General features: G+C 40.1%; 1 protein-coding gene across 7 annotated transcripts in view; it reads right to left on the bottom strand.

Moving 5' to 3' along the window:
* Window positions 1-25,277, bottom strand: part of SASH1 (SAM and SH3 domain containing 1) — a 542,727-nt gene that overhangs the window by 46,628 nt on the left and 470,822 nt on the right. For 5 of the 7 annotated variants that reach the window (XM_064649068.1, XM_064649070.1, XM_064649072.1 and 2 more), the window contains exons 3-7: window positions 15,393-15,443; window positions 15,222-15,271; window positions 4,083-4,123; window positions 2,636-2,722; window positions 1,202-1,314 (exon numbers count right to left, since the gene is read on the bottom strand). In XM_064649068.1, coding sequence (XP_064505138.1) covers window positions 1,202-1,314; window positions 2,636-2,722; window positions 4,083-4,123; window positions 15,222-15,271; window positions 15,393-15,443 — 342 coding nt within the window. The remainder of the gene's footprint in view (window positions 1-1,201; window positions 1,315-2,635; window positions 2,723-4,082; window positions 4,124-15,221; window positions 15,272-15,392; window positions 15,444-25,277) is intronic. The other 2 variants (XM_064649069.1, XM_064649073.1) reach the window with 1 other exon arrangement.

The raw sequence follows: 25,277 nt of genomic DNA, 5'->3' as shown, positions 1-25,277 counted from the left end.
CCCTGTATCACTGTGCAACTGGGAAAATCTGAACTTTTGTACTGCTGGTCTCACTTATTCAAAATAAATTGTCCTAGAATCAGAAGTTTTAAAAATCAGTGTTTTTTTTTTCTTAGAAGGAAAAGATCTGTGAATATTGAAATTTGATGAACTGTCATTGGTAAAACATAAATTACACATCCCCATCTCAGAGGCACAGTTTACAGTGAATAGACTAAATCACAATGATCTGCCAATTTCCTTCATAAAGAAAATTATCTGCAGTAAAGACTAGGAGCTATCCTTTATGATTTAAAAAAACCCCAACCTACCAACCAAAAAATCTCCTCATCTTCCCTGTTTCCCAATAAAAGACTTCAAACAAAACACCAATCCTACTGGAGTTAAAGTGTTGAAATGACCCTCAAGAACTGGTATTAAAAAAAAAAAAAGTTGTTGTTAGTAGCTCAGACCACTAGAGGGAAACAGTAACAGTCCACATACAAACTATCAGATTAAGTACAGCCCTCTCCCTCCAAAATTTTAAGAACAGAGAAGTAAAAGAATTTCCAATAATGCCACTCGATAATTTAAAAATTTTGCATTTTTTCATTATATAATTTCCAGCAAAGCAATACTTTCTTCAGCCAATAACATAATTTTATATTCTAGGTTAATCTATTTCAAGATGTAGTATGTCAGTAAAAATATTTATCTGACTGTCAACCGATCTAAATCACATTTTCTCTAATGGAAACCATAAGGAATACCCTGTGTTCCATCACAGTGTTTTACACAAGGGTACAAATTCAAAAGTTGCACTGAAACTCAGCAAACCCTGAAGCATTCCTATTAGTACTTAAACAAACCTATGAACGTACTTGATAAAGAAAGACTTCAAGTGAGATACCTCTCCCTTACTTTAGACAGCTGCAACGAAAATGTCTACACTTGAGCTTTTCTCTGATTAGCACCCTTTATTATCAATGGAGAGAATCAAATGCTTTTAGGACTCTATTAATATATCATACATTGGATATCTATTTTTTCCCAACAAACAAAGGAATTGCTATCTAATTTATATTACCTAGTACAATGGGGCAAATAGGCAGCCTTTCTTCACCTTCTCCTATGTTTTCTGAACAAAGTAAAACTACAAATTGATATATCCTACATCCTAAAGCAAGTTTCTCAAGGAGATTCAAGTATGTACATATCATACCCTAGCAAGTGCTTCCTCGATGGTGATCATCTTCTCTTTGACCATCATCATCAGCTGGATCCGTTCCTCATCACTCATTGTGATCTCACTGGCCACATACCCTACATCCTCTCCTGCAGGAAAAAGCACAAATATATTGAGCATGTGTAGGAGTTCATGTACAGAGCAGGGTACATTGAAACTGGATTTTACCCAGTGCTCTGAAATCTGGCTGCCATGTGGATCTGGCTGGCCAGAAACAGACCCTCATCAGAGCAGGCTCCTAGTATGATTTCAAAGAACGGAATGATTTCGACGTAACTGAGCAATAAAAGGAAGTAACTTGGGACAAAAAAAACTAAGTCTACTTTGACACTGAAAGCAAGTGAGCATGACAAAGAGAAATAAAATGTGACCGTCATCACATGGTTATTGACCCTCAAAGACAAGAATCAAAAGAGAAAGTGCTAATGTCAGAAAAGTCCTGCACTCAGCCCTGAGGAATACTGTAGTCAGCCGCCAGAGCAGATGGGAAGCCTTTTCAGGAATGGCATACTGGGCCCTTGCAGCTCTCTGCTGTGGACTGGCCATGTCTTCTGATCTATCCAGATTATCTAATTGGCCACTAAGCTGGTACATGGTATGGGATGTACTGGGGCTCCCAACTACAGGACCTCTCCTTTTGGTGTGTGCATGGCATGTCAGCACAGACAATTAGAACTTGCCTTCAGAGCCAGCAAGGACCCACGTTTAACTGAAAGTGTATCTCTTTTGGGCGTTTGCCATCTTTCACAATCCATCTGAACACAGACATAGAGATGTGGAGAAGCGCCTGTTTGCAACATAAGAATCTCACAGATAGACATTTTCTATGTGAACAGAAAATGTGCAATGCACAGCTGTGCAATGCACAGCTGCATCTTTTGGAGAAGAACTAGAGAAAGACACCTGACAGTTTAAGTAGAATCCTGTATTTGCACTAGTCACCAGAGGCGCTTTTACTACTCCTTCTTATAAGCGACTTGTCCAACAATGGCAGGCCAGATTCAAGCCTAAAACAAACAGCTCAAAGTAACCAAATGACAAAGAAAGAAGAAATACCTTTCTAATTAAAGAAGATCAGTATTTCTCTTATCAAGCCAGGACCAGAAAAGAAAAAAAAAAAAAAAGAACATCTTGTTTATTTACAAATATGACTTATAAGTAGATATTAACTGCATCGCTTTGTGTGTGTGCCATCACTGACAGTCAAGGCTAAAGGCATCCCAGCCTCATGTCTACAGTCTCAAGAATATGACTTGTCATTCTGAGCACTGTCATGATGAACCAATCTGTGACACTTCCAGAGCCACAGATCCCCAACCGCCACAATATTACAAATGCATTTTACTCCTTTGTGATGCTGGCTCTTTTTATTTTATATGGATAGGATGTGCGCCCTTGAAAAAGCTTTACCTTTTGAAGTCTGCCTCATTAGTCCTTTTTGGTTCTTTCGGAAATTCTGCCAAAAAAACTTATTTTTCTTTTTCCAGTCTGCTTTCCCTAAAGGGAAAGTGGGGAGGGAGGTTGAGGGGAAAGGGAAAAAGAATTTTAGAAAGAAACATTAGTTAGTAAAGGCTAGAGAAGCTTTCAAGCATTAAGTTGCATTTTTAAATCAGAAACAAGAATAAAAAAATCTCAGATTTTCTGGTTTTCTTGATTTATTCTGTGCTAGAACTATGCTGATATAGCCATTTCAGGGAAATACACGTTCTTTTATAATTGACAATGCTACAGAGGACTGAGATAAGCAAGTAACATACATATTTAGAATTATAAACAGAAAATATTTAACATTCATTTTGATGTCTTCTGAGTTACTAATGTCAAGTCTGGAAGTGTTTTTGAAGTATTTTGTTGGTCTATTCTCTTTAACTGAATCACAGTTATGCAGCCTAAGCCAGAACTTAAGATAAGCAGTTTTCTAGTACACACATTCTGCTACTTGGCATGAGAAATTTTATAAGACTATCAGCTACATCTGGCTCTTGCTTCTCTGTATGCCTGGACTGTACAGGGCTGGGTCTCCATGTCCACTAATATCAGATCTGCATATGGATTGATGACCCAGAAATAATCATTTGCTCTAAAAAGAAAAATGGCATCTTGCCCAAGGTAGGGCATATATAACTGTGTTCCATTGAATTAACCAGGGTGCATGCTATAAAGTTTATGCCACTTGCAAGTGAACATAGTGTGCCTGATCTGGCAGAAATGCTACTGATAAAGAGCATTTGAAAATTCAAAGGAACATATTTTGAAAAATTCAAAGGAATGTATTTTATACTGTGCCACTCAGTTTCAGCATGTGACTATCGTATTTAAGATTTCACCCTAGATGATCTAGAGCTTGGTTTGCTGACTCTGAAATTGTGGTTAAGTTTAGACTGTGTGGACATATCTCTAGAATATCATTAAAAAGAAACAAACAAGAAAAACCTCCCAGTTTAATTTTTCCTCTCCAATGAGCAAAATATTTCAGAAATAAAGGAAGAGACTCTGGCATGACATGAACAAAAATAACAAAAATCCCAGTTATTCACTGGTGGCGGTAGTTTTCAGAATACAAACAAACAGGCTAGCAGTGATCTAACAAGCAAACATTTGAAATTCAATATAACAAGTCAAAAGATGCATATTTATCACATGACAATGCTGGTTGGGCAATTTCAGTGATCACTGAGACACCCAGCATTTAACTTAAAGCTGCTGAGACTCGCTCTCCACACACACACACACACACACATGCTGCTGACTTCTGCCAGCATTGTGTTTACTCAGCTCTTCACATCCCAGCACAAGCAAAACTCAAAAGCTGTTTAAGAATTCCACAGGAGTATCAAATAAAATGAAATATACTGACCTACAGAGCCTTCTTCCGAGCTTGATTTATGAATCGAGAGCCTAGGACAAAAAAGAGAAATGGACTTATTGATGCAGGCTTCTCACATTTCATGGGAGCTGTCTGGTTACAGTAAATTATAGTTTCCAAACAATACATCATGAGCTGTTTTCTCTTCCCTTTTCTTCCCAGTGCAGCAAGTTGGAAACAAAACCTGAACGCACTGGTCTAACCACAGCAACTGAGTTCCCCTCTTAAGCATGACTTTTGTGACCCGCATAGAAAAATATATAGTGACAAAAATCTATGGTTAAGGCAAAAGAGTCCAGGGATCCCTAAGAAAAACAATTATTCACATAGCTTCCCCCTTCCATTTGCAAAACAGCAATTTTGCTGCCTTAGAAACTGTAGAACTGCAATGCTGCATTTGTTTAGCTGTGTAACAGTTTTCAGCCCACTTGTTTTTTCTCTGATAAAGCTTTATAAATATGTGTTCATTACACTTTCAGAAGCCACTGTGTGGAAAAAGTAGTAGAGATTTCAAGACAAGCTTAAGAAAGCTTGTCCAGACCCTATGAAGTGCAACCACAGATGACTGGAGACTACAGCTTCTTGCTCCTGAGTCCCTTTTGTGTGCTTTCCCATCAGTGTATGCTCCCTTCCTCAAAAGCTAGCTGGAGAGACTTATTTTAACAGAACATGGACTTTACAAACAACCCACTAAAATAGTAAATAAATCTTTTGTTCTAGGTCTTTATATTCATTGAACCAGTTTTCCATAATGGATTCCAACTCAGTGCCAACAATTCATTGTGGGATCTCTGATGAGACAGCATCACCCTGGTTCATTGGCTTTTTTTTCTGTCTGTATAAATGGAGCTAATAGAAATTACCAAACCTTGCGTTATTCTTTGAAGTCTTTCTATTTAACCATACAGCACCAAGCCAGTGAAATGACTTCTGCCCTGCCAGCATCAACGGCTTTGCTGGAGGCTCCAAGTGCAAAGCATTACTGCAGTGTTTTTGCTGAGAGCTTGGCCCTGCGATGTGACAATGCTCTACTGTGCGGTGGCTCTACTGTGGCCATGCAGAATGGAAACACGCATACCCCAGCGTACCAAGCAGACCTCAAGCCAAATTGTTCTTTGAACGAGCCATATAATAATACACACATGCCATGCGCTTGTTGCTGTCCACACACTCTGTCTGCATGGGCTCCTTTAGCTCTCTCAGATCCCCAGCAGAGGGCAATGAAGAGTTTCTGATCAATTCAGTAAACCACTAAAAGGAAAATTTTAGTTTAAGCCAGTTCAGGGTTTAGAAGGTGTAAGTAATTACTGGCCAACGTCTTATAAGCATGAAACACATACTCATCAATTTGCAAAGACATCATTAAAGGGGAAACAAGACAGTGTGAAGTTTCAGTTTGATTAGTAATTCATCTAGACAAGGAGGGTCTGGCACGATGAAGCTCTGAAATGCAATCTCTTTCGAACTCAGACTGATCAGAAATCTAATCCAGCACAAACTGCAAACTAATTGAGGCAAACAAACTTCAATTTTTTTATGTACCAGGAGGAGGGAGACATTCAGTGTTCTCCTTGTTGATGAAGTTTACCCTTGAAGGAGAAAAGTTAATAATATGCCATCAAATGGCTAGATTTTAAGAGGCCTGAATAAAAAATGCAGGAGAAAAATACAAACCCCATACTTTCTGGGTACAAATTTCCAGAAAAGCCTCTGAACAGGGTCAGGAATTCATTCAGACACTTCAAAGTAAAGTTGTTAGCAAGTGTTTTCCTACATAAAGATCAGATAAAAAGTACGTGGAATTGTATACAGAGACTTTTGTTTTTATGAAAGCAAAGTTCTGTTGGAACCGACAGAATTAATCCACTACATGTTTTGCACATGAGCATAGACCTCACCTATTTATCTTAAATGAATTTAGTATCCATGAAATATACCAAGTCTTCATCCTTAGAAAATGAAATCTGTTAATGATCGGAACTCTGCCTCACTAGTGAAAACAGCCTCAAAGTGGAGAGGCAGTCTCTTGTGCTCTGTGGCCTACAAATCCATTTTAATCCTTTTCTTCTCTTGCACAGTTGCCAACAATGATTCAAGTAAGTAGCAGGTGTAGCGGCACTGTTTGTGATGTGGACATCTGTTCGCTGGGAATTGGCCTGAGACCACCAACTCATCACACACTGGCCTCCAAAGAACGGGAAAGGCAGTAGGAGTAAAGTTCTAACGCCTGAACTAGAGTGGGTCAGGAGAAGAGTAGGATCCACAGAAAGTAGGATCCACCTTCTCATTTATAGCTGATTTGAGAACTATGCTGAACTATGCAAATTCCAATTATCATTTCATGCATTCTTTAAAGAGGAAATCTTCTGTGCTTGGGCTGACCTTGAAAATGCTAACAGCTGGTCTGAAGAGATGGAAATGCCAACAAAACTTACCACATAGTGTCTGATAGGGCACTGGCTTTAGTTCCACTAGACAGCTCTGATGCTTAAAAATCCTCAGTGAAATCAATCAAGCGTTTTACTTCCTAGATCTCTGGTGAAAAATTTCAGAGTACCTAGGAGTCGCTATATGTTTGATTTGCAAATTACACTCCCTTACTCTGTTAAATCTGCAGCGCTTCCTTGAACGTGCACTGAAAGAGATTTGTGTTCTTCCATTCATAGACTGATAACTTGTACTGAAAGTTAATGATGCAGTGACACTTGGCAGAAGTTTCAGCACTGTGTGTCTGAAAAGGAGCCAAATGCCATCACTCCACCATGGAGGCCTTCATTTTTGTTGTGGTCTGATGTACAACTTCATTAGCAAGCTTTCACATGAAATGTACTCTGTCACAGCATACAACAGAAGAAACGTATGGGTATACATTCACACAACAAGGAAGAAAAAAAGATTTATGGCCAGAGGGAAAGAAAATGGTGATTTTCTTATCAACACATAATCTCTGAATGTGGCCAGCAGAAGGGGTCAAAATTTTAATCCATTAAGTTCACAAATTCAAAACCTATCTATGCTGATACTTGGTGCCTCTTTGAGCCAAAATGCTGAAACAAATATATGTGAGAAAAAAAAAAACCCAAACCAAAAAAGCCCCTCCCAAACCACCACAAAACAGAAGGCACAATATATAATCTAAAAATGGAGCTACTTTTGAGAGTAAGCAAATATTACTGCCCTAGAGAGTTGATGAGTTTGAGCAGAGTTTAGTAAATTACATCAGGCCACTCAGAGGTCAGTGACATAAAATTAGTAGCAACAGCTGGAGTGGAAAACCTGGACCAGGAACTTCTTGATTAGAAAGTATGGCTTAACAGAAATGAGTTTACATTCACACTGAAATGTGCAAGTGCACAAAACAGAATGGACACAAAAGTCAGTCTTTCAAATGCTTGAGGTCTGCAAATGACAGAGTACCTGGGGATACCAGTGGGAAAAGGATGATTGAGAAAAAACCTACACATTAATCCCAAAAGGCATAAGGATGGGAAATTCCAATGGCAGTACAAAGAATGAATATATATGAGAATGATCATACAACCACCATTATTTATGCTTAAGAAAGATGAATTCAAAACAGAAGTTGTAAAGAGAAAACCTGTTAGAATGGCCAGGGGACTGGACAATTTTTCTTATAAGAGAAAGTTAGAAAAGTTTTGCCTGTCAAATTGGAAAGCTGCAAGAAGATTAACTTATTGCCTATTAATAAACTACGTACAGGAACAAACAGACATAAGCTGGAAAAAATTAGAAAAGAGGAGCTAGCATTTCCTATTTGGACAAACTTCCAACAGCAGGCAGAGAAAGGGAGGACAACTTTAAAAACTTAATTAACTGCTTTTATAAGAGGCTGCTTGAAAGATAAGAGGCCTGACCAGACATCCCAGATACAAAGATATCAGCCTGAGGATTGCCTCTGGAGGACACTTCTCGTTGTTCTTTTGAAGCCTGTGAGCTTTGTATGAACAACGTCAAAGCCCGGCATCCAAAAGGATCTTTGAATCTGTCTTTCCATAAAAGTGCTGCAGTGGTGATGACATTGTTGTACCTAAGGAATCCCCTTGAAACCTGAAGGCGGTCTCCAAAATTTGGAGTGAAAGGAAGAACGAATGCACACGTTTGCATCACAAGCCAACTGAGCCTATCTGATTATTAAGACAGGTTTTAACCAGGCTGCATTGAGCTGCTAGGCTAGAGCTTTCCCTGTTAACTCTGGACTAATTCTAGTCTCAGACAGAATAACACCAGGGCTTATTTTGCATAGAGAGCAGTTGATTTTACAAGAGACACAGCCACACGTACCCCAAGAATGTGCTGGTACTCCACAGAACTAGAAAGACAAACAAATGACACCATGTGCTGCTTTCATGAATGTGCCTGTTGATTTTTAAAAGCTCATCATTCTCGAAACAGAACAAACACGGGAACTGAGAATGATGGAGGTTTGTTTCAACAATAAGTATTTTAAATGTATATGTTCTTTAACAAATGGCCGCGTCTCATTTACGGACTTTAAAATCCACAGATGCACAGCACCATATGATAATGAAACCACTACTGTTATGATCTTCAATAAACTGATAGTGCCCCTCTCATTCCTTCCCAAGGACTATTTATAGCCCACTGAGGAAAATGGTTTAGATGGGATTTTCAGTATACAAATATTAGGCACATTCATAGTGGTGAATAAACCAGTGCAAAAGCCCATGCTGGCTCTGCTGCAAAGCCATTTGGTTATCCGCATGCATTAGAAATGGCCCAGTTACATAATTAGTATGAAAAACTGACACACTTGTAACTGCTCCTGACTGAATACAAGATAATTTATCTAACTGGAGCTGGCACAGGGAAGAAAATGGGCCTTTGGTATTTTTATCAAATTTGCATGAACCTGAAGAGAAAGGAGGCCTGCAAGGTTCTGACCTTGCTGGCATCAGTGTGAGAAAGGGATGGAAAGCAAAGACGTTTCATTCAATTATCTTCTCATTAGGTTTCCATAGCAATGGCACTTTAAGCAGGTCAAAACTTTCTCAGTGGAAACAAACACTGAGCTGCTTGTGGGCCCTGCATGTGTATGTGTATTTCACAGCATCACCAGCATGGAAGTCACCACGTTGGCCCCACAGGCTTGGTCCGGGGACTGGCAGCAGGCAGGTGGGGGTATGTCACGTATGTAATAACTGACTAGTTGGTCCCAGCCAGGAGGCAGATGATTGCCAGCTAAAAACTCTTTGACAGCAAAGAGCAGGGCCTGATGTACTGCAGGCAACGCATCCCTGTTCTCCGCGCATTGCTCATTGTGTGCCATCTCAACTAGCTGTGACAAGTCTGACTTTGGTGTGAAAGGCACCCTTCATACCTCCCCATACAAAATTAACAGGATTGAAATCTTCTTCCAGCTGCTGAAAGGCACACTGGTTTCCCTCCTCACGTGTCCCAGGCATCATTTGGCTGGCCTCTTGCTCCTATTGTGTGGGTTATTGTGGGAGTTTCCTGCCCTACTTCTCTTGAGGAGGCTGTTTAAAGGCAGCATGAATAATTTGGCTTTGACTAAATCAGGCCTCAAACAAGTGAAAACAGGGCCATACACATTCGCTGATTTTTTTCAATTCCTGCAAGCAAAGGGTGTATAAAAAAATGTATCTTAAATGCAAACATCTCAAGTACAGAAAGATCTTACTTCTTTTCCTTCCAATATTCTTTTCCATTTTTAAACTGTTTGAGAGGAACAATTCATTCTGTTAGCAATTAAGTGCAGCCTTTAGCATTCTCTCTTTAGGGGATTTGTTTGTTTTCTGCTTTGTTCTTCTCTGTTTCTACTCTCTCTGCCTCACATCCTCTGTCAGACTTGCACTCCTCTTTCTTTGCAGATGAGCTTACAAATACCTGCCAAAGGTAATCTGGGCACCTTGAGAAGTTGCCAAAATCTAAGTGATAGAATTTAAGCCCCCCCAGGGGCTTGATTTAACGGGATGATTTAATAACCTCCTGCATTCAAATCTTGACCTGCAGCTTGGATGCTGTAGGGAAAGAGGATTAGGGAATCAAGTGTTAAAAACTGATGGCAAAGGCCAGTAAATTAGTGTACCAAAGGGGGCACAATTGAGACTTGCATGAACCTTTTTGCAGCTTTCACTAAAAATCATTGTGGAAGATGGGAACACTGAAATGTAAGCACTCTCCCAGCCTTAGACTAATATAGAGTTCCAGTTTATACCACAGGACACTGAATGGCTGTACTATGGCACATTCTTTGCAGAAAATCTGTAAAAACAGATTCAGTCAATCATCTCTCCTGCAGTGACAACAGCATGCAGATAGCAGCCACTTGTGTTGTGGCCTTACTGCTTGCCTGCTCACAACCTCTGAGAAAGTCACAATGCCCGAGGAGCCTACTGTGTGACTCCTGCTGTGATATTCCCAACAAGCCATCAGAGATCTGGTCAGACTGTACAAATTCCATGGCGAGTGGCTCAATACATCCTGTACACATAGAGAGGATGACAAAGACATTCGCTCTCGGGAGCAGCTGAAGCAGAGAGTTGAGGACACAGCTGCCAGAGGCACAGCAGCTTCCACACACCAGGGGAATGCAAAGACCCTGAGCAATGTTGCCCTGTACTGCCTGTACCCCACATGTGCTTGCTTTTCTTCTTCTCCCCGACAAGTCTGTTTCTGGCCAGTTTCCTGCTCTGGCAGAGTCTTGGATTTAGGTCCTGAGTATCACAGGGTCAAGAACAATTGAACTGTACTGAGCCACAGGCTGAGTAGTATAGCAGGATGAATTGTGGCACTTGATGTGAAGTGTGACCATTTCTTTTACTTGGTCAGGAGTGTGCTTGAGTGGTACAGTTCAAGAAACAGGAGGTGATTCACATAGGAGGTGACAATTCATAACACCCACTGTCATGCAAAGGTAGTGGGAATGACTGTGAAACATCAGATACATGATACAGCTGTTACCTCATTCATTGTTTTCATCCTTCCTTTTTCTAGCAATTGCAAAGAAAAAAAATTAGTATACAGGAGTGTCAGTACCTCATCCTATCTCTATGCAGTGCTCTTGGGTCTCTCACCACTTCTTTCTCTTTCCTGGCAGTTCTCTGATACATTACATCTGAAACTGGCCCAGAGGCTGATGGAGCAAACAGTGATAGCAAACAGATCTATTTCCCAAGAGGGAAAACACACAACTTCCCCTCTGAAACATCCCCCCAGTTCTTCTAAAAACAGGATGAGAGTCAGGATGCAGAAGCCTGAGTTCAGGGGACTGGGTTTAACCTGGATTTCCTGGCAAACGTGCAGAGCTCATCAGTCTGTCATGTACACTTGAATACTCAAAAATGGGAACAGGCTAAAAGTTGGGTTACATTGTTTAAAAGCTCTGTTTACAATTATGAGAAAACCTTGCTCAGTCCCCTATCTGAGTAAACATCCTTGGGGTGTTGCCATCACTTGGAAATAATAGGGATTGTATATACAATACGTCCCCAGATCAACATGGTATGGGGTCAGAGAAGTAACAGTAACTGCTAAAGAACACATTTACTGTATATTTGCTACATTGATGATTCTTCTAGCAAAAGCAGAAGTCAATCTGTTTGTAGAGAAGCACCTGCAGTTCTGGGGAGATTTTTGTTTAAAATGAATAATATTGCTTAAAGATGCTGTTGCCAATTTACTGAAGGCATACTGAAAATCTGCAAAGTTACGCTAGCACCACAGCTTACAGCAAGGCTGCAGTTTAAAAGATGGAAATCTTGGAAAGGGCGAAGGGAAGTGAAATTTATTATTCAGAGAACAGAGCTACAACACCTCATTCCCTGCTTTGCATTATTTGCTGAATATGGCATGACTTAGAAACCTGACGAACTGTTTCAATTTATAGAAGGAACTCCAGTAAGGACAAAAAAACAGAGCAATTGTGAGGCAAAGCTTGAACAAATATGACTTTGCTTTCTATTGTTTATGGATAGCTTTTCAGGCCATATCAGTACCCGTGCTGTTATTCACATAAATCTCAGAGGCTTTTGCTACAGTGAAGATTTTTCTCTCTGTGTCAGAACCAATCAAACAAAAGCCATATATGGTAGGGCATATATAATGCTCAGAGCAGGTTCACATGTGCAGTCTTTTTTGTAGCTTTGTCCAATTAACAGGAACAGTGTTGTCAGCAACAGAGGAAGGTAGTATTGGCCCAAATACCTTCTGGAGGGACAATGACTCACAGTAACACACAATTCCGCCTCCAGGCCCATTTAATCTCTTCTGTCCCCCTCCAGGCCCTATGGCTGCTCATCTGTGTTACAGCACATCACCCACTAGATAAATATGTGTTAAACAACTTGCTGGACTGAGGGCAGTGACTAATTTTGCACTGACTTTGACCAGACTGGGCAGCAGGGTTAGTAAGACTCAAGGCAAGACTGAACATACATTGCTTGTCCACACAAACAGGATTCTTTCCTACCACAGACCACCAAGGTTAATCTGTTTTCAGTGTGGTGTACAGTGGAGCCTGCTGGGCTCTCTCTTCCAATTGGGTACCACAGAAAAGGGAAACCAAAACAGGTTAAAGCAAACATTGCTTCTCCCAGTCTGTCTGGAATCTCTAAACTCTGGCAAATTAAACAACCATCCAGATGTGTTATTTTTAAAACTTTAGACCCCGGTAGTGTTAAGCTGCAGGGTGTGCAGGCAGCAGTGCTGGGTGAGGGAGCTACTAAGAGTGGCCACAATCCAGCCAGCTCCTGAAAGTTTGGATGGCTAGTTTTGAACAAATCTTTCCTTTTGTTCCCCAAATCTCTTTGTGAATATGAGAAACCAATGCACATCTGTATCAAGTTTCGTGTTTTGCAAACTACTCTCACAATAAAAGAAGTTTTGTAAAAGGTTTACCCCACATCTTCCACACAGCATGAGAGGTACACAAAAACAGTGTCCCCAAAGGGATAAGCTTTCCTGTCTCATAGCATGCCCACACAGAAAATTCAGATCAAAGCCATATACTAAACACTGAACACCCCCCAAAAAACCCTAGGGCCAACATGACATCCTCCTCTGACAAACATCAAATTCAACATGTTAGTAGCAAGTACAGATGTGTCAAATGGGCTTGATGTGGTCATTTTCCTGTAGATCAATTTTATAAAATCTGCCTGCCAGGAAGAGGCAACTCATGTGAAAATTCAGCTCTCCAAGCTGAGGGAAATGAAGCCAGTACTGATGTGGCAGGCTGTCACTAATGAGCACAGGCCTTTATTATTTCAGGTTTGAATAATTTGTATGGTATTGAGTAGATATAATTGATTATTTTCAACATCTTGTCCAATTAGAATGCATCACATGGCCTGGTGTCTTATTGTGCAAGTATCTGGCACAACCTGTCCTGCACAGGTTTCATATGTATGATCAGGTTAATCACATACACTCCTCTGCAAATACTCAAATGGGACACTTCCACTCTTGAAAGGTCCACAAAAATCACATGTCCCTTTCATCTGAACTAAGATAAGGTGGTTAAATCCCTTTCAGTGAGGTAAATGGGCTATCTCAGAAGATGTTTGTGTAGCTACTGTCTTCTCACTCAGTTGTTTGTGGTACAACACCTACACAGAGACACAACTTAGAAAGCTGGCTAGAACTTGTAAGTGGAGTTTCTTCCCCAGTTGTGTGCTGTCCCGCTGTGAGATCCTTATCTCATTATTATCTGAGGTGAGATGATATTTACCCATGGATAAAGTGCTTTGAGGCTGAGAGAAAAGCATTAGGATTACAGGATAACCTTGGAGGTTTACTTCCCAGATTAGAGTTCTCATTATGTTTCCATCCACATGACACTTCTGGTTTCATTATAGTGTTAGACAGCCAGGTATCCTTCAAGAACACTTTTTCATGTTTCAGTATCTGAAGTATGATTATTAAAATATAAGACTTCTAGGCCTTCTCTTTTACCAGCATATAATATGGGGGCAGTGACAGTACCCAAGGTAAAATTCACCTCATCTGTCTTATGCTATTTTGAAAATGAGCATCTGCCTCAAGCAAACCATCTTTGCTTTCTCTTTGGGTGATGAAGTGAGATAAGGCACCTCTAAAAGACAATTTATTGCACTCTGAGACCTTTAACATGAACTAGCTTTCAGACAATCACAAAGGAAGCCCCTAAGCAGCTGTTCACTGCCACACAACCGACTTCTACATAGTCAGTGTGAGTCCCATACCCCATATCCACCACAGATCCCTCTAGGACTGACTGTCCTTCTACGGAACTAGCAAAAACAAGGGCAGAAATCTTCCTGTTACTGTCCAGTGTTGAATCACTGGAAGATATTCAAATGTGGGACTGTAAAACCTTACAAAAGCATGTCACATCACAACTGTATTCCACGTACTCCCTCTGAACCAGTCCAGCTGGCACTACCCCAGGAAGTGCAGGCAATTGGAAATACAGTGGCAGTTGTCTTCATGCACCACTGCACGTTACCCGCAGCAGTACGGATCCAAGATCTTGGGATCAAAGGAAGGAGGCACAGAAAACAAGCACACACATTGCAGCAGGAGGTGACAGTAAACAGAAACTCTCTCAGTCCTCACAGAGAGGTTTTTATTAAGGAATTCTAAACTTAAAGCTCCTTTTAACTTGGTTTTAAATACTTCACTCCCTTGGCACTTTTTTCAAAAGCACAGTTACAAGCTCAGGAGTGCACAGGAAAAGGAATGTGATTTAAGTTTGTAACTCTCCCTTCCCCTCACCTGTCTTTCTGGCTGCATTTAGGCCTAGTCACAGATAGTAATTTTTAAAGGAAGTTTACTTTGCAGAGAATGTGAAATCACCAGTGTTCCTCAAAAATGACTACCAGTTGTATGCACATCCCAAGAGGGGAGAAGCAACAACCCTCTTTTGATATAATAAACCCAAAGTAATAAAAGGTCAAAAGAGAACAAGAGAAAGAGCAGGTTCCAACACAGGTTTCATTAATAATGGCTGGATTTGAAATATAGAAATATCAATGTGATCTAAAGTGAATTTACTCCAATATCAATGTGATCTAAAGTGAATTTATTCCAAGGAAAAAGAAAACGCACAAAATTCCCTCTCCCTTATTTCTTTCCTGTGTCTTCACTTACTTTCTTTCAGTGTCGGGTGTTGATGCAGTGCTGCTGAGACCAAGTGACTCCTGCAAGAGAAGAAACGTAGCAGTGAGAGCAGACACAAGAGAAGCCTTTACCCAATTTATGCAGAATATCAAATTAAAGACCAAACAAACAAAAGTAGGTGATCAAAATCTACGTGCTTACCTCAATCTGGGATCGCAGCTGTAGAGATGTAGGACTCACATCAGGTTTCTCCTAAAACACAACAAATGTCAGGTTAATGAAATTATTCTAAAGACCAGACAGAATAAATCTGAAGGGGAGAAAAAGGGAAGAAGAAGCAGGGTAACATAAATTAGGACTACCTCAAAACAATTCTAATAGTAAACATTAACCTCTCCAGAGGGAATTACTTTCAGGATAAACTCTGAAATAATACAGAAAAACAGCTAATTCTATAAATCACTGAAGAATATAGAAGAAGGCAAAACTGCTAGACAGAAGTGATGCAAAACAAAATACAAAGAGGAATTCTTTATTTATTTTCACTAGATCATCACACAATTTGTTAGCTAAGTTCAAGTGCAATTTCCAAAAATTCACCTTCAGAGAAAATATACAGGGAAAATCTGGGATTATAAGAGCATGTCTGAGCTAAAAATTCCAGGAGGATTCGGAGACATTTCAGAAAGGCCAGTTTCTCACACAGAAACTTGTCAACAGTATGGAGTTGAAATCACCTTCCTTCAAACATCTAGGGTATAACCATCTACTCCAGGACTCTGCCATTCAGGCTCCCTTTGCAGTCAATAGAGACACACAGAAGCTCTTACAGAACAACTCACCCAACAGGTTTCAGCTCTAAGTTAGATGAGGGAGTCCCAGTGGTGGTGTCTAATTTAAGATTGTAAGCCAACTGCCTGAAAGGCACATACTATTAACATGTCTAGCTGAAATCAGTGGGAAAAGTCCAGTTAAAATAGAGGAAGATATTATAGCTTTCAGTATTGAGAAATACACTTTGTGTATGAAATCATAGGGGAACCCACTTATACCTACTTTATTCTCAGCCAGTCCTAGCCCTCGCGAAGTTATAGCAAAGTAAGTACTGTAACTTAGTCATCGTAACTGGGTAAGCAACCACAGTAATATGCATGCTTCAAAAAAATAAAAATGGATTTGTTTCTCAGTACTGGAGGGACTTCATGTTCACACATTCCTCAGCCTACATGTAAAACTCTTATCTCCGTGAAATTGTACTTCCTATGCCCTTTGTTTACAGAAAGGGTGACAAACTGTTCTTGGGATTTAATTAAAAAAAAAGAAAACCAGACACAATTTTCTGGAAAGGCAGTCTTTTAATATTAGACAGGAAATTACCACTGACTGCCATGAAGTGGTTTTAGATTAACCCACCCAGAAAGTCTACAAGATCTAGATTAGAGAGGATCCTACTCTTCTCTCTGATTCATACAACTGAATCAGCTTGCACTGTTGGCCATGGCAGCCAGGAGGGCACAGGATACCTCACAGCCCTGTGCTTGCCAGGACACAAGGCTGACACTGGGTCACTGTCCTACTGGAGGATTTTGCCTGGCCATATGTGGTCACTGTATCTGCTTTTCTAATTTTATAACATGAAAAGGGAAATGAAGTTCTTAAGCGGAAGTGGACACGGAAAGGCGATCATATTCACGTACTGACAGGTCCAAAGGACTCCTGTAGTCAAGCAGAAGCTGGACCAAGCCCAGGGAAATTCCACTGATGTTCACAGATCAGAAAAGTGAAATTATTATTTGGCACCCTCTCTTTTGCCATTAGCTCTGTCAAAATGGAATCCGATTAAGTTTTGCATCTGGAAAAGACTGCAGGCACATTGATGCAAATCCTCCTCAGGCACTCTCCAACCCCTGCCTAGCAGTTTGCAAAGAGGTAGGGAAAGACAAGCCCTACAGTCCAAACACTTCACATTCATGAGCACCTTGTTAGTCCACACACTGCTGCACTTTTGAAAAAGGAGCATTTTATCAGCTTTACGTTACAATTTCAGTATGCCAGTTAGGAGAATCCACAATGTCCCCCATGTGCTTTTAGATCTCTTGCTGCAAGGTTTTTTTGTTTGGTTGGTTTGTTTTTTTTTTTTTATATGCTAGGTTTTTTGTAAACTATCATTTATAAGATGCTGCCTGGCCTCCCAAGAGTACAGAAGTCTTTTGCTTGAGCAGCTGCTTGTGAAGTTGAAGCCTGAGACTGCAATTAGATGAAAAGTTACTATTTTCAGCCTAACGCTATTCAGATGAATGGTCAGCTGCACCCCATGTAACAAAATCCTAAGAAAATGTGACTGTATTTGCTTTCCTTTTTCTCATTTGCTGTCAAGCCCACCCTGTTAGAACAGGAGCAGTTTTGTAGGATCAAGATGACTGTGGAGGGCAGAAGCAAGGACAACTCTCCTCTCCCTCCTCTAGAGCTCCTCTTTGCAACGTTGGGATGCAAAACACCTGATAGTACTGCACGGTTGTGATTAATATTCCTACCTGCCTTTCCAGCAGAATGGTATTTCTTCCTATTGCTATTTACACAGGAAACCAAAGAAAATACTTAGGGAAATAGTACTCTCAACTGAACGTCTGGCTTAGATCTGTATCAGAGATCACAGAACTTTCATCAGCCTCAAGCAATTCTATTTATTTTGGTTAAAATCCATTAAACCTCATGTTAAACCTCACTTTAAAATCCACATGTTGTATTGACTTTTATTCATCAGGATCAGGGCCCTTTTTTACCAAAGGCTAATTCTAGAAAGTTGAGTAAATGTTGTACTGTTGGCATGCTCTCAAGCAGGCTATAGAATCTTTTCAGAAAATATTTTTAAAAGTTGGTTTCATGAAAGTACATCTTTTACCCTTCTGAACCAAATCTTAAAAATTAAACAGAGGACAGCTTGCACGTATAGAAACAGTGGCTGCAGTAAGAAACATTTCTAGCCTGCATTGCCAGGGTTCTGGTCTAGACAAAGCAGGTGTCAGAGTGACAGGTATTTTCTGTCCTAGCAGCCTGCTGCCTCAGATATCTGCCCTCCACATATGCCTGTAAAGCTTGTCGGAGGTGTACAAGACATTCACACCACCTACACACTATGCAGTGTTGGTGAACAAAACCCAATAATCTGAGAAAGTACCTGATCAAGTGCAGGCTCCTTAAGCTACGTAATTAAATCCAGTATTTCCCGAAAGTGACTGATTTACTTGCATTGTTTCTGGATTTAAAGGGCCCTAGGCAAGGCCCCTGTCCTGTGCTGAGACACTGTCAATGCATATTTAACTAGTCCAATACACTATTAAATCACAGCAACTGAGATCTGAAGATTCTGGAGAAACTGAGATATTCATCAATTGTATCCAATCCCCAGGGAACATATTAGAGGAAGGACAAACTGGCTTAGCACCAGCCTGTCCAGCTACCCTTGAGGTCCAAGGTCAGCACAGCACAGAATCTCAAATACCAATAATAAAGCCAGGGGGAGCTCTTAAAAATTAGTAATGCTAATATATTGCAGAGTGAAGTTCACCGAATTTAAACTAAGAATTCCTCCATCATCACCTACAGCTGATCTAAATCAATCTCAGCTTGCAGAAGAATTTTATTCTCCCATCTTTAAAGCCATTTCTTAGCAGTCCTATTTCCTTCCTGTCTCCTCCTTCATCCAAAGCCAATGCCATCAAGAGGATGGGTGCAGGACAAGTCCCTGAGGTCCTGGCTGAAGCTGTGATCCAGCAGCTAGAGGAAGGGATGGATGGCAGGCATTGAACTGCCCAGGTACTGCCTGGTATTGCCAACCCTTCTCCACTGTTGGCACTGAGGAAAATGCCTGTGGTGCCAGACTGGTAAGCTTGGGAGCTCTGGTGCAGAAGTGCAAATTGGTGAAATGCTTTTTACAAATCACTCCTTTTGGAAGAAAACATGTGTAGTAATCTTAACAAACAGGATTTGTGGCTTATGCTTCAAGCCTTTAGTTGTTTGCCTCAGGGCTCAAGAAAGAAGCTTACTTCACAGGTACCTTTTTTTGTCTACTTTGTACACTGATTTATGTGATCATTTGCATACATTTTCTTTTCAAATTATTGCAGGCTTCTAAATATTGTGATTTTGGTTTTATGCACTACCTTCCTTGTAAAAATCTTCAGAACAGTTTTGTGATGATTTATGAGCTAAGCCTGAAAAACACAATCAGGTAGAAAATATAAAGCAAAAAATACATGGGAAAAAAGCTGAAAACCTATTTCCTGACTGGAATGGCAGGTTTTGAATTCATGAGGGACTTTTCCTCCCATGACAACTTCAGTTCAGTTGTTCTGTATGTAACGTAACAGATAAGAGACAGACCATGGCCTATCAGAAGGTATTGCTGTTCTGCTCCTGAAATACACAAACATAGTAGAGAAGAGCATCTGAAAGGAAAACTGGTTACCCAGGGTATGCTTCACAAATTCTAGGGGGACTGTGTGTATTTTAATCACCTAAATATTATGCTTCATCTGTGCTCCACACCACAACTTAGTTTAGGAAATTATATTCATTGAATGAATCCCTTCTAATTAGAAATTCATGAACCTCTTCACAGTTTCTGCCACAGGAGCTGTGTCCATTTGAATCATAAATTTAAACAATCCTCTGCAGATCCCGAGACAGGATTAATCTCACTGTGCAGACAAGAACTATGCAAAATGAGACCCAGATGAATGCTGGGAAAATTCAGTGACATAACCAGTAATTTATAAATAATTTTATGAAACCATTTCAGCAGGTGTAATTAAAGCACCTACAGCTGAAAATTTCTGAGACAATTCTGCCAGCCTTTTTCCAAATGTTTTCTCTCTTTGCTCTGAACACGCATTACACGTTCTAGTGTAGCTTCTGAAATGATCAAACAAAGCCATATCTGAAAGACAGACAGAGCACTGAAGGCCTGTAAGTGTTTTGCTTTAAAAGCGATCGTTCTGCCCTGGCGTCCTCCACCGCACACTGTATTTCAGCTTCTGTGGAAGTCCTGGAGAAGACAAATGGAAGCCACTGTGCAGAGACAGTGTAGGTATGCAGGTGTGTAATGGAAATCACCTACATGTCACTAACTATGGGCTACAGGTCAGAATAAAGAAATAAAAAAGACCTATTCCTATGTCAACCACAACAGCAAGTGTTTGAGAGACATAAACAATTCAGTGAGCTTCCAATAGTACAGATTAATAAAGTCCCATTTTCAGTCTCAAACCATAACCTCTGGACCATCCCCTTAGCTGTTACACTGAACAGAGATTTTCTGCTCCATTACTCTCGCATGTTAGAGCCAGAGCCGACACACGCAAAATGATAACATCCTGCAGCAGAAGCAAAACTCTGATCAAGGAAATGAGCTATGCAGGAGGGATGGTATATAAAAAAAAAGGTATTTAAAAAAATAAATACTTCTACACATGAAACAACAATCCAAGTGTCTTAGTGCCACATAGAGAACTGCAGACATAGGTAAACACTTAGCTTAACTACTGATGAAATGCAGCTTCAGAGAGAACACACTGTTACAGCACTCACATATCTGCTTCTAGTGTTAGGGAGGGAAGAAAAATCATGCCTCTCAGCTTGACGCAAATGCTGGAATCTATTGAACTTAACACATCACTGGGGGAAGTGTTTGACGCTCTCCCCTTTGCCAACAGTGAAAACAGAAGGGTATTTTTTCATCCATCTCAAATACACTCCATTCAACACTAAGGCTAGGAGCCACAGGGGCTGAAAAACATTCTACAATGATTTTGAAAAACATAATTCATTAGCAATTACAGAGAAACTGCAGCTTTTGTAAAGCCTGTAACAATAACAAGTGAGGCAGTGCTAACTCATAAATCCACTTGTAACAAACAGAAGCAGAATCCAGCGAAATTACAGCACAAACACAAAAAAACCCCCAACAGCAATGGGCTTCAGAGAAAGAAAAGTCAATACGGAAACACAGCATTCTGCAGTAGGGAAATCAAATACCTTCTGATCAATTTTCCAAACAAGATGAAGCAAGCTCAGAACTATGGTAGCTGCCTTTGTACTGAAAACATATTAATATAAAGGCACATGAATGCAACTAGGACACAGCAGGTCTTTGATTGATGCATTTTACACCCGCTACTCAAATGGTAAAAGAGTGAAGTCCTCTTGTGCCTCTGTACTAGAACTCTTGCTGGTATTAACAGGATGAGCAAGACCTGCCATCTTTGCGTAAAAATCCTTACATCTGTCAGCATTGGCCAAAAAGAGCCAAAAAGAACTTTTGTGAAATAATGATGGAAGATACAGGTTTCCAGGGAGGACTTTAGGATAGCAAGGATGTTTTTTGCATCAGGAAGAGCTGGAATGTTTCAGAGGAATGAAAAAAACCCTAAACAAACCATATCAAGAAGGGTTATATGTGAAGACAAAGAGGGCTCAGGATGTGACACAGACAAGGGAGGCACAAGATGAAGCCCAACTAGACATTGTCCAAGTGGGGTCCTTCTTGTGCAGGAGCTGACAACAGACCTGGGGAAGAGTCACCACTTCCCCCAGAGAGATGGTTTTGTCCTATGTGAAAAGGACACAAGGAAGAGAGAAAATAAATGAATAAACAAACAAGCAAACAACAGTTTGTTTCAGGGTACTTTGCAGTAGGAACAGCCTGGCCAGCCAAGTACAGATTCCTTGCCCAGGTGCCGGCCCTTTGGCAAGGATGGCTATGGCAGCATGTTGATACCTTGGCCTCAGCTACTCCCGAACCAATACCCTTAAATAGTGAGGAAAGCAGCACCTCTGGGAGCCACATGGCCCCACCACCATCCTGCACCCTGCTTTTCTGTAATTGCAGGGGCAGGAATTTAGAGTGGGTTTGAAGTTTTGAAGCACTCAGTGATGCAGCTCCTTGCCTTGAAAGCCACGGCAGAATATGTCAAACCTCCTTCTGAATATCAGTGGTCCTGATTTGTTCCTATGTGCTCTTCAAGACACTTTTCAGATCTTACCAATTCTTCATTTTCATGTACACAAAGCTGTATTATATTTTTATTATTTGCCATTTTCTCAATTTCTCTTCAGCATTTTGAAGAACAACAAGAGATGTATTCTGTTTTTGAAAAGTGGCAAGGAAAGAGAAGGGGAAGCTCAGGTTAAGACCAATGCCTCCAAGAGAACATCTACAGGTGTGCTATAAATTCTTTCAGACGTACCATGGAAGTGTAGGCTAACACAGGTCTGCTGTCATATTTGTATACATACTATACATGTGCACCTACACACTGATATTTATGTCTCCAACACATGGAATTTCAGATGATCTGTACTGCAAATGAATGGAGGCTTTTGTGCTGACTTAATCAATACACTCAACGCTCAGGGATTCTTGTGAAATGAGTTGTTATTGTAATACTGATGACTTTTTCTGCAAGTACACCCCCTTTCACATCATCATTTACTGTGACAGCTAACAATTTAAAAACTATATGTTTTTTTCACTTTATGTTGTACCAAACAAGAAGTTACCAATGAATTATTCAGAAGACCTGTAGCAGAAAACAGAAACTACAGTTGACTTTGAGATACTAAGGCCTTAAAAACCCTGGTAAAATTAAGGAGGAGGTAAATGAAAAGAAAGCTCTACTCATTAAGAAATCCACAAAGGTTTTTTTGTATTCCACAGATGCATGGAGTACCAGCAATGAAGTCCCTCATTTCAGGGGGAAAAAAAAGACAAAATTTTGCTTTAATTTCATTCTGGGAAAGCAAGTGATTTGCTTGACTTCACTAAAAAGGAGACGGATCTAACAAAATTATAAAAGTTATCTAATGGGAAGCAATGGGTATTTTAGTTTAAAACTTCCCCCCACTTTTTAATTTTTTTTTCTAATTTGTGTTGATCGATAAGCTGAAGGGCATTTCGTGTCAGAAACTTTCATCATAGAGTCACTGTAATGCAGTAAAATTGGACAGTTCTTTTCCTTGAGACACCTCAAAGCAAAACTCAAAAACATATGAAAGAGATCCGACTCTTTCTGTTAGATTCTTTAGTTGTAGTGGGCAAAATCAAAATTCAGATCTCAAGAGCATCATGGGCAGTGGAAGAAACACAACAATTCATGAGAAATCTGGCACCGCCCTTTGTTTCTACAACTGTTACTCTCTAGGCTGCCTGTGGCTGCTGTCAGGCCATGCTCTACAGAGCTCCTGACTTCCTCTTGGCTTCACATGCCTCTGGGAAAACTTGCACCTACATCCAAGTTCCCAATTTTAAAAAGTCTGTATGTATAAAGGGTAATATACCTGCTCTGTGGGTTTTTTTAAACATTAAATCAAACCTTTCAGAACAGAACTAAATCTCTTATTTAATTCCAGAAAATGGAATTAAGACTTTCTCACATTCAGCACAGAATTTCTGAAAGTTTTAGTGCTACTGCTCAGAAAATGGATGTAACTTTCAACCTTTTAGGGAAGTGAAAGAATCCAGTAAAAAACCCCAACAAACAAACAAAACTAAAAACCTAAACAACACAAATAAAACCACACCAACCCCACCAGGAAAAAGAGGCAACAGAATCATGTAACAGAGAACTGAGCTGAGCCAGGACCTGAGCCACATTATCCCACATCCCTGGCAAGCAGTCTTATCATGAGGCTCTGCCCACACACAAGTTTACTGGTTTTCTCATCTTTCCATGAAGAAATTCAAACAGCCTACTGTTACATCCTTTTGTGCAATAATAATTATGTCAAAACTTTAAACATTCGGGCAAAATGGATTCTTGCTTTCCAATTCACAGTAACTGTACCTCTTTTTTCCTTTTTCAGAGGTTAAAAACATCAACAGCTGCCAGCTCAGAAAAAGCAGACATCCTGAACACAGGCCTTTGTTGGCAGTAAGCCTTACAGCCCAAGCTTTCAAGCCATCCATTCTCTGCGGTTTAGACTGGGTAGGCTCCTTCTGCTGATTTGCCCTGTCAGTTTACTGTTTTTAATTCAGCTTAGTTCCTGCTTAGTGACTTCTGTGTTCATTATTTCATGAGAATACTGCAGTCAAAAAGTTGTAACAACATTAGATATGCTGTATATTTCACAAGTTATAAATACGGAGGGCTGGTGGGGTCTGACCCCCATTTCAGCCACTCTGACACAGCAGGAATACAAACAAGGAAGGGTTTTGAAAAAAAAAATTTCTATCAGACAAACTTGTGTCAGCATACTGGGAACTGACTCTCTGATAACATTTTTCTATTACAATAAACTCATTCTGAAGAAACAGTTTATATGAGGATTCTTTTTAAGAAGGCTCTTGAAGCAGGAAAAAAACTGCTCATACTGGAGGAAGTTTTCATATAGATATATATTTCTAGACTATGACTTTTATAACAATTCAAAAAGCAGAATAAATGTTTAACTTGAAATCAAACTGGTTCTGTTTACTGTGTAGATATGTGAAACTGAACACCTGAAAATTAAGACTGATACTATGAATTCATTTCCTAGAGCTGGACACTGAACTGGTCACTCTCAACCTGCATAAATGCACTCCAGGAATGTGAGGGGGTGAGGGGAAAGACGCAAGGTTGATAGTTGGATGCTACCTTCAAAGTCTCCTAGAAAGTGAGAAATTAATTTCTTGAACAAGAGTACTGAAAACAAATTAATGCAAAAAAGGATTAGCCCACAAATTGCTAGTCTGTACTTACATATCCTTCCTGCTATAAAAACTGCCTTTGGCAAAAAAACCCCAAATTTTAAATTAGTTGTTCTTGCTTTACCTTTGAAATTGAAGCCTACATTTGATGGATACTTTGGGCCAGAACATTACTTAAGTCATCACTGGTCACCACATGATGATTATCATCAAACTGAATTTCAAATCAACTCCGATGCATTCTTTAGCCTCAAAGTCAACATGGAAGATTATTCCCATCATAGGGAGAAATTATTATTGAATGCCATTATACTATCTGGCACTGTTCTGTGTATTTACATAGATGATACACAGCACCCCTGTTTGAGAATATCAAAAAGTAATTATTGCCTACTACA

The sequence above is a fragment of the Pseudopipra pipra genome, chromosome 3 (genome assembly GCF_036250125.1).
Source record: "Pseudopipra pipra isolate bDixPip1 chromosome 3, bDixPip1.hap1, whole genome shotgun sequence".
Lineage (NCBI taxonomy): Eukaryota > Metazoa > Chordata > Aves > Passeriformes > Pipridae > Pseudopipra > Pseudopipra pipra.
Note: the sequence above shows the minus strand (reverse complement) of the source record. Positions and strands in the feature narration are given on the sequence as shown.